The 10,420-nt window shown below is 41.4% G+C and overlaps 1 protein-coding gene across 2 annotated transcripts in view; it reads left to right on the top strand.

Annotated features, from left to right (window-relative positions):
• Positions 1-10,420, top strand: part of cacna2d3a (calcium channel, voltage-dependent, alpha 2/delta subunit 3a) — a 104,389-nt gene that overhangs the window by 49,772 nt on the left and 44,197 nt on the right. The window contains exons 11-13 of one of the 2 annotated variants that reach the window (XM_020619721.1): positions 4,289-4,367; positions 7,111-7,244; positions 8,874-8,891. In XM_020619721.1, the coding sequence (XP_020475377.1) occupies positions 4,289-4,367; positions 7,111-7,244; positions 8,874-8,891 (231 nt within the window). The remainder of the gene's footprint in view (positions 1-4,288; positions 4,368-7,110; positions 7,245-8,873; positions 8,892-10,420) is intronic. The other variant, XM_020619729.1, reaches the window with a different exon arrangement.

Below are 10,420 nucleotides of genomic sequence, written 5' to 3'. Positions count from 1 at the left end.
GGAGCCTATCCCAGCCGGCGGGGGGGAGCTGGAGCCAATCCCAGCCGGCAATCGGGCGAAGGCAGGTACACCCTGGACAGGTCGCCAGCTCATCACACTCCTATGGGCAATTTAGAGACACCAATCAACCTAAGCTGCATGTCTTTGGACTGTGGGAGGAAGCCGGAGTACCTGGAGAGAACCCACGCAAGCACGGGGAGAACATGCAAACTCCACACAGAAAGGTCCCGGGTGGGGCCCAAACCCAGAACCTTCTTGCTGTGAGGCAATGGTGCTAACCACCATGCTGCCCACATAAAGTTTATTATTATTATTATTTTACAGTTGTGCAGTTGTATAGTGAGGTGAGCTGAACTTGGTTTCTCATTAGGCCTTGCTTAGTACTTCATGGACCTGTAACCATGTATTCCATTAGGGGATGTGCATGAGAGAACAGTGGACTAATGCCCTCCTGTGGCTACGAATAACTTTTAAAACTCAGTTTATAAAATGAGATTTCAATCCATTTGGCACAATTTTAAAGTGAATTGGTTACAAATTATGAACAAATATTAAAACAATATCAGAAGTACACTTTGTGGAGAAAATTCTCCCTTCATGCTGAATCTGACTGAAATGGGATCACTGTAAAAAAAAGTGTATATATACATATTTTATTGTCACCTGTCAAAGCATGTTTTGCCAAGTACTGGTATGAGCTTTTAGAGAGAGAGTCTGACAAGCAGAGGGTCTTGAGCTGGCCCAGTATGGGGTCCTTGCAAAGGGCTTTAAAATGGAGTTAAGTATGGCCCTGTCTCTCAAGGACTGAGGTGTCTCTCTGTTGTCCTGCAAGGTAATTGCGGTGCTCTCCTGACAAGTCATGGCAGGAAATGGGAGGAGAAAGGGAAAGATGAGATGGAGGAGAAGGAAAACCATTATTCTTAGGCCATTTTCCTTTATACAAGACAGCCCATAGGATGTTCAACCTTAACAGGTTGAGGATAGAAGTAAAGGCATGCATACATGCATACACCCCAAACATATTATGTACAAACAGTACAAAACTTTATAGCCTCAGTCAAGCCTTCTAGCAACCTTGACAACAAGAATGTGAATGTAGGACCATTTGTGAGTGTGGGAGTCAGCTGTGGGATCTGGCAGCTGATGTGAGTGTTAGGACACATTATTTGCCAATGTTAATTATGAGTCTGTTTAAGCATATGTTTCTATGTGTTACTGTGAGTGCCTTTTTGTTGTCATTAATATTTCCTAAATGCGCTTATATGCCCATGTGTTCATGTGTACCATCATCTCACACCCCCACTGCAGCGCCGCTGCCTTGAGGCTGTACAGCAGTGAGTGGAGAGGGGACAAGGTTGCTAAATAGTTCCATTTAGAAAAAGCCCCACTGATAATAGAAGTCTTCAGTCTCTGTCACTCTCCTATTCTCTCTCTTGCCACTGCTGGTTTGGATTCTTTCCAGCCAACCTCACAGCTTGTATAGCATCACACTGAGTATAGGCATACTTAGGAAAAGCTAAATAAAAATAAGTTACTGAATATCTGTATGCAGATGGCATTTATTCGACAAAACTGTAGATAAGAAATCGTAAAATTATAAATAAACTATTGGCATGAAAAACTGTTTCTACTGATGAAGCATGTAAAACACAAGCACTTTAAGTTAAGCACAGTACAACACAATACAGAAAAAAAACACTGACACTACAAACATGCAGAGAATAGAGAAAGGGCAGCTAATGTATTTGTTAATTTTTGTGTTTTTCACCAAACTGCTATATTAATATTATGCACCATACTCGTTGTCTACCTTCCTAAAGAAGAAGATTCCCCATGTACTTAAATGGGAGTCAGATACAAACACATCTAGCAAGAAATCATTAACTGCTCAAAAATACAGGGACTTACATGGGAGGGATTAAGATGCAAGGAAAAGACACAAGTAAAGGAAACATGGATCCACTTAAGGGAGCTGGAGTTGGGAATTACCCAGAGTGTATTCTCCTGGTCTGTAACCTCCCCAGACAGCTAATCTGCTGACTGACTGTCTGTCTTTGGCACATGGATACCCTCAATAACAGAAACCAGTGTTGTGTCATCAATGTGTTATGAAAACTGTTGATGTTCCGAGATGGCACATATTCCTATCAGTTAAAATTGATCATTGGGCACTTATGTGCACCTAAGCTGCCTTCAGCTTCAGTAGTAGCCAAGCATTATATAAGCTATTAATTCTGTACTATGGTATCCATCCATCCATCCATTATCTATACACTGCTTATTCCTGAATAGGGGTCACAGGGGGCTGGAGCCAATCCCAACTGACATTGGGCGAGAGGCGTGGTACACCCTGGACAGGTCGTGTACTATGTTGGAAGTCTTTATATGAATATACAATATAATATACAATATATTATTCATCCATCCATCCATTTTCCCCCGCTTATCCGGAACCGGATCGCGTGGGCAGCAGTCTAAGCAAAGATGCCCAGATTTCCCTCTCTCCAGACACTTCCTCCAGCTCCTCCGGGGGAATGCCGAGGCGTTCCCAGGCAACGATGCAGATTCTAATTGTAGAAAAAATAATTACAAACTTTTCAACTTCAGTTTTTTATGTTAGGAACAAGATATTTCAGATTTAACTGTATAAATGCATTAATTATCCTCCCGTGGGCCCACCACCTGCAGGTGGGCCTGTAAGGGGCCGGTGCACAGTGGATTGGGCAGCAGTCGAAGGCAGGGGCCCCGACGACCCAATCTCTGGACACAGAGACTACAATATATTATCATTATTATATTCTTTCCACATTGGGAATCAGCCTTATTTCTTATAAATCAATCAACTAACATCAGGAATGAACTACAACACTAACATAAAATATTCCATATAATGCATCTTTATAACATCAGGTTTAGCATTATGGTTTGTGCTCCTTCAAAATGAAATTTGAAAATTAATTGATTAAGATAGATGCATATAGTTATCAAAAGAGGTTTACCGAACCATAACCCAGTTCATTAGCTACAGTGGAAAATATCCATATCCAAACCAAATCAGTTTTGAGAATGTCCCTATGTAGTTTTTTTTTTATCCCCACTGTCCTTACTCTAACTTTAATCAGCCTTCATTTTTAATAATCAGCCTACTGTAGCCTCTTGGCTACCAGTGAAGGAAAGCACCTAACCAGAAACAGAAAAAATCCCCACTATGACAGCTCTTACCCCGAGCCCTACATGGAGCAGTTATGATCATATCAGCTTTATTGTGCTCTCCTGTCTCTCTGGCAGTGTCACTGAAATGGCTGAGGTTTGTATGAATAGAGGATGATTATGGTTTAGATAAAGAGGGTTGCCTGTAAATGACAGTACTTATTCATAGTGAAATTCATTACAGTTGACAATAGAGCAACAATATCCGTATTAGAACATCTGAGCCCAGAATTAGCTGTCTGTGGTTTATATATTTTGTTTGCCAAAGGTGTTATAATCACTTTTGGATTTATAAGGAGTTCATCTATGACACAGTGAAATAAACATAATTTGAATGGAAGCATTCCTCAAAAAGCAAAATGTCATTTATGCATAAATTATATTTCCCCAACTTTCAGACTCTTCTTTTGAGTGCAGTCATCTGAAATCAGATTAAGACATTACCCACATCTAGATATGTCTGTGCGTGCACACACATACCGTACAAACACATATGATGTCAGAGTGAAGGGAGACGAAAAAATGCAGGCATGGGATCTGTGGCAGCTGTGCCCCCAGAGGGTTGCATTTGGTCCAATCTGGCAACTTGTTTTTCACACACTCCCACACAGGCAGACGTACACACATATGTATATATACACACCTGCCAACTAGACCTGCTGCTGGAGCCAACTGAGCACTGCTGGGCAAAAATGAGTTTGACAGCAGAGAGTTTACAAGATTCTCTGGACTGAGCACATAAAGCTTGCATTTGGCTTTTTCAACTCAAAATAGTATCTTCTGTATTCAATCTAATTGCAAACGTATGACATGCTTATCTTTTTGAAAATTTGTTAATATGTTAATTCTTGTTTAGTTTTTTTTAGTTGATAAAAAATTGGAATTACAGTATATTATATTTTATGAGTCCATAACTGACTCGATTAAACAGGGAGAAAGGCCCTGCAAATCACTGGCGGATAAAGCAAGAGCCTTCTGCCTGCTTTTGATAGTATTATCTTGTATATGGTTGGTGTGGGGGTCCTTATCAAAATGCGATTAAGATGACTGACAGAAGCTATCTGCTTTCCCTCTGCAGGTCCGCATATTCCCCTACCTGATTGGTCGCGAGTCAGCCTTCGCGGATAATCTGAAATGGATGGCATGTGCTAACAAAGGTGGGCTCTCATAACACATGCATATGACCGCTGTACTTTTTTCTCCTTCTAATCTGTTTTTGCAGAGGAAAATTGCTGCATGTTGCTATCAGCCAGGAAAATTAAATACAATACGGAGCTCAGGATTTGTTTGGGGTTTTTGGCATAGTACGTACGTGTCTGTGTGTGTGTATATAGTTGCATGCACATGTTTGTCAGTGCTCATCAGTATTAGCGTGAGCGTGACAGCAGGCAGCTGGTTCCAGTTGCACCGACCAGATATGTCACATTACCTCTTTCTCTAAGCCTGAAGTCCAAATCCTGGCAATACACCACTTTCCAGAGGCTTTATGTGTGGTCATGGTTGTCTCAAAGTGTAGAGCACTTTGTTTCAGGTGCTATACTTAGCTGGGGGGTGGGTGACAGAGATAGTCTGGCTCTATTTCCTCAGGCTGCCACAGATAAAACAGACAAGTCATAGGTTACACAATGTGTGTAGATAAGAGGACAAGGGCATCCACAGTTTTGCTTGGAAGTGATATCAGAGAACCCATCCAGTCAGTTTGAAGGTGTTAGTGGTGATCATGAGACCTGTGTGTGTTCGTATGCAAGATGATGATTCAGACTTGTGAGGGTAACATCCTCTGCAGCCCGCAGGAGCTGTGCTGAGTTTCTTCTCTCTAATCCCTAGGCACAGTATCACTATTCCAAACTACAGCAGAAAATTCAGTTTCATTTCTTCACTGTTTTACTGTAAGTAATGTTTCAGCATTGAAAAAGTGTTAAGTTGTCCGCTCTGCTACTGAAGGCTGTGAGGTCAAACTCTCTCCCTGTGGCATTTGATTGGAGCAAGCAATATTTTTAAGATTCTGGAAATGTCACAGTGCAGGTAGTATTAGTAAGTACTAATACTAGTAAAACAAGCATTATGGCTATACTGTACCAGCTGCCAATCCATACATACTGTACAGTATGCAAAATACCATCCATATATCCATTAGCTATACCGCCCATCCTAAACAGGGATATGGGGGGTGGGGGTGGCAGGGCTCGAGCCAAACCCAGCTGACACTGGGCGAGAGCCACGGTACACCCTGGACAAGTCATATGAAAAATACCTTTAGTTGCTAATAAGAGAAAGTATACAGGCCGTAACTCATACAGGTATACAGTATACAGGCCTAATGAGCTCAGCTGACTTTTCACTAACACTCTACTTGTTTCCCGGTCAGACGCCACAGTCCTCCTCTCATTTTAACAAGCATTCACTGAGCTTGGCTGGGTTCAGGTCATTCACAGTCCATCACTGTCTCAACAACATACCTATATGTAAAATTATGGGAAGTTACTGTATTTTTGAAGATGGTTATTTTCCATATGGAATAAAATTAAATTAAAATACATTTTTTACAGTGTAGGACACCCTGTTGTATATTTTGTTGAAATCACCCAAACTGGTGTCCTTTAAACATATATTAATGACCTTATCCTGACCAGACCATGTTGCGGCTATCCTGCCCTGTGTGTACGACAGGTGTACCATGTCACTAAAAGCTGGGAGCGTTTTTTTCCCTCCCCAGTTCATCTAACTGCCCCCGGTGGCTCAGCCCGAAGGACGCCCTCAGGCTTCAACAGAAAGTAGCCATTCTTCACTCACCACTGTGATGAATGATGCTGTTAGGCCATGGCGGCTTGCTTTTTGTGTGATGTGTGTTGTTATTGTACTGTCTGGTGTAATAATAGCTGGACCCAAGAGTGTCTAAAGATGAAAAGGAGGAATCTGTCAAGGTTCAATTCCAGGTCAAGTTCAGTCTTATGCATTCTTGTTGCCATATCAGTTGCAGTTATTATGCAATTTTGATGTTTCCAGTGTTAGTTAGATCTCATTAATTAATAATGTTTTTAGTTGTAGTTTCAGATTTACTGTAGGTTATCAATGGTAGAACCTCTTCTTAGATATTTTGGGTATAGCATCCATCATAGAGCTGTGTTTTGTGTCTAGACTTTGGCTTTTTCTTGCTGTGAAATAAAGGTCATTGCTGAGGATGGTGACCCCAAAACCTATTACCTCCAGCTATGATTTTCTTTTTTGACTGCCTCACGGTGATGACGGTAGTTTGCTGTTTTTATGGATGAGTGGTAATGTGGTGGTGTCCCTCTTTGCTCTTATTCTTTGTGTTACTTCTCACTCTCTTTCTCTCTATCTTACTGTTCTCCTGATTTCCTCTCTTCATCTCTCTCTTTCTGCCCCCCTTGCTGTGATAACAGTATATTCCCACTTGCACATGCATATTAGCAACATAATGGCAGTATTACCATTGTGGGAAATGGCATCACACTTGGTTTAACTGAGATAGGTTTTCCATTACATTTACATACCGCTTATCCATTCACACACCCATGATGTTTTGCTCTCACTTGTGCATCACTGCAGGGAACACTTCAGCTATTACTTAATCATGTATCCAGCCTTGTGTCTGCTTTGTCATGCAAATATCTGCTTCAGACTGTGCTAGTTTCCAGATGTAATTCCTCTGTTTTTGTACCAGGGTAAGAAAAACGGGGGGGATTGTTTGATTGATGAAGATTATATCGCCAAGTTGTTACTGGATGTGAATTTTGCTACAATGTGAAATAGTTTTGGAGACAGAGAGACTACTTCTGATCTGAGACTGAGATGGAGACGGAACCTGTTCATACTCCATTGTTCACAAGCATCTAAGTTAAACAATTCATCATCTTTTCTCTGTTTCCTGCCCAACAGGCTATTTCACTCAGATTTCCACACTGGCAGATGTGCAAGAGAATGTGATGGAGTACCTCCACGTGCTGAGTCGTCCCAAGGTCATCGACCGGGAGCATGACACGGTGTGGACCGAGGCCTATGTTGACAGCACTGTGAGTTAACACCATCTCTCACATGGCACTTGACTGCCACAGTCTGTGCCAACCACACACCCCCACTGGGTAGTGTAGATCACTGGTCCAGAAGTCTCTGTGATGGTTTTGGAGAGTGAAACAAGAAAACTTGCATTGTACTTTGTTTCAGCATGTGTTTTTAAAAAGTACATTTACATTTTTGGGATAGATTCTTATATAATCCAAAGGAGGATGTAGCGATAAATTGCAAGCAGAGGGTTGACAATGTGTTTTGCCAATTTGTGTCTCTGCCTGTGAAAGTGCAGCAGATGGAACTATTAAGTCAATGAGCCTCCTGTGTGTATTTTGGAGTTGTGTAGCATGAGCAGAACATTAGTGAGTTAAGTCCCTGATCTCTCAACCTTGTACCTACCCCAACACACAGACACACACACATACACACATCATATACACTCAGTCTTTAGATGCACTAAAACAGAGGCAACTACTTGTTGAAATTTTTGTAGAGAAGATTTCATTTCTAATTATGGAGGAGGAGAGGAGATGAGGTTTGTGGTGCGATTGAACTGTTCGCATCATACAGAGAGGTTTTTCTGTTACCCTCATTTTAGTGTAGTTTATTTGCACAATACTGAGAAAAAATATTAAAACACAAAATCTGATGAATTCAACAAATTCATACACAAGATAACATTCATATAATTACAAAATATGTTTAGTCAGAATCAAAAAGTCTTAGGCCTGAAACAGTATTAGAATTCACAACCACATAATACAAGAGCAAAATATCGAATATAATACATATATAAATATAATAATAGTCAAAACTAAAACTGCTTCAGCAAAAATGAGCATTGTAACCTTTTCATAAAGTTAGTTTTTATTAAAAGAAATTTGTATGTAACTAGGTGTATCTAAAACTACCAACTGAATGCAATGGCACATACACTTATTTACTTCTATAATAATATCTTTATGGGTAATATCCTCAGCCATATCTACAGTACATGATTTCCCTGGAAAACCCTGACTGAAACAGACATTGTTGGTAAAACACCCTAAAGGAAAATTACTGACCTGTAGAATTCTCTGCAGTACGTAGTATACACACTATACACGGTGTACTGGAGTATTTATGCTGGCATGGTGGACCTCTTTCATTCAGGTGTTTGTGTTTTGCTTTAAAGAGTGACCAACAGCCATTTGTCCTCAGGTGTTACTGGCAAGTGCTCTCTATTAGAAATGCGCACAGGCTACAGACACTACATGAAATCCTCTGCAATGCTCTTCATAGTCCTTGTGTTTTACTTTTTTCTGTCTTCCTCTGCTCCTTTTGTCCTCATCCCCATTCATTTATCACAGCCAAAGTAAGCACACTCAACACTGACTCAACAGTAACAGCTTAAGCGTTGTTTCCTCTGCTGTGAACCTCCTAGCCAAAAAGCTCTCTCCTTGACACACTCGCTGTTCTTACTTATAAAACGGTGCAGTCAAGATCAGTGTCAGTGGATTTAATGCACCCGCTGGTGCTGGAGCTCAATTCAGTGGAAACTACATTACAAGGCTTTCTGATACTTACCCACAAACATATTGACCCCTTCTCTTGTCCTCTTCTTCCTCCTTCTCTCCTTAATCGGTTATTTTTAGCTCCCACAAGCGCAGAAGGTAAAAATACTGGTTTGAGGTCATCACTGTATTTTGCTATGTTGAGGCCTGGTGTATGTTCATGTGCATGTGCATTTTGATCTCCAGTCTCTACGTGTTGAAGCATAATCTGGCTGAACTAATTACCATATGTACTCATGGCATTTTGATTTTGTGTTAGTGCCGTGTGTCACTTGTCAGCCTCCTGGTTCATACCTTTCATCGTGGTTGTCGTCAGTTCAGTTGATCGCTCTCTTCTACGCATTTGGTCAAACACGTACACATCTGTGCACACTCTCAGACTCATTGATGCTATGTTGGCCATGCTTTGCCAGCGTCTCCAAGACTGGCAGTGTGTCCATGTGTGTGAATGTGAGGCTCTTTTGCCTGTGGGATTTCGGTGTGAAAGTAAGACTGCCTGTATTATTTGTTTTGGTAGAATTCTCGAGAATAAGCCATTTTGTCATTTTTTGGATGAAAATCCAGTAGCCTATAATGACTGGCAGGATGATCTGTCCTGATGCCCTTTTTATCATTTATATTGTTTTATTTTTTAGAGCTTTATGAATCATATGTGGGTTGAGATAAGCAGCTCTATAATCATAACAACAATGATGGTGTAACAGAAGAGCACTTGCCCCATCAGCATGAGATGAGCACAGACCAGTGGCATTACACAGCTGGCAGGCCATATGTCTGACATAGTGCCGTTGGTGCGATAGACCCAAGCTGATTGACATCGAAGCAGCTCAGCAGAAAACTGAAATAGATATCATTTTGTAAGATATGATAATTGGGATTAGCAAGGAATCTGCACTGCCTTTTTGCATGTAATCACCCCAGCGTAACTCTGGCCTGGGTGCTGAACACATATACACAAAAGTCCTCAGAAAATAAAACACACGCTGACAGGAAGACAGACACACACCCTGTATGGTGATAGTGCCTGATAAGAAGTTAACAAAATCCTGAGATTAGCTCTGTGGTGAACATCTGGGATCTTTTTTCTCTCCTCTACATCCTACTCATGGCAACCTAGTTGTCTGTTTTAGCATGTTTCTGTTTCTTCCCATTTCACATTGTCCTCTCTAGCTCTGTCCCTACACCTGCACACTCTCCTTCTCTCCCGTTCCCCTCCCTCCTATCCTTCGTCTCACCAGCTTCATCCATCATTCTCTGGCTCATTTGGCTGTGTTTCCCATTCTGCCTGCTGAGCGGACACTGGGGCTCAGGGATAAAGGGAGGGAGATGTAGGGTGAGAGAAGTTTGTGAAGGTACTGTATATTGGAAGAAGAAGTGTGGGGCGGGTGAGAGAGAAAATGTAAGAGATTAGTATTAAAGGGATTTCAGTTCATTCAAGTTGGGAGGGAGGGAGTGAATATGCTATTATCACTGTATGAATATTCATTTGCAATGTGTTATTTCAAACTGTTCCATCCATCCATCCATTTTCCTCCGCTTATCCGGGACCGGGTCGCGGGGGCAGCAGTCTAAGCAAAGATGCCCAGACTTCCCTCTCTCCAGACACTTCCTCCAGCTCCTCCGGGGGA

This window comes from Monopterus albus, unplaced genomic scaffold (genome assembly GCF_001952655.1).
Source record: "Monopterus albus unplaced genomic scaffold, M_albus_1.0 scaffold6.1, whole genome shotgun sequence".
Classification (NCBI taxonomy): Eukaryota; Metazoa; Chordata; class Actinopteri; order Synbranchiformes; family Synbranchidae; genus Monopterus; species Monopterus albus.
This window is presented reverse-complemented; position numbering and strand designations above follow the sequence as displayed.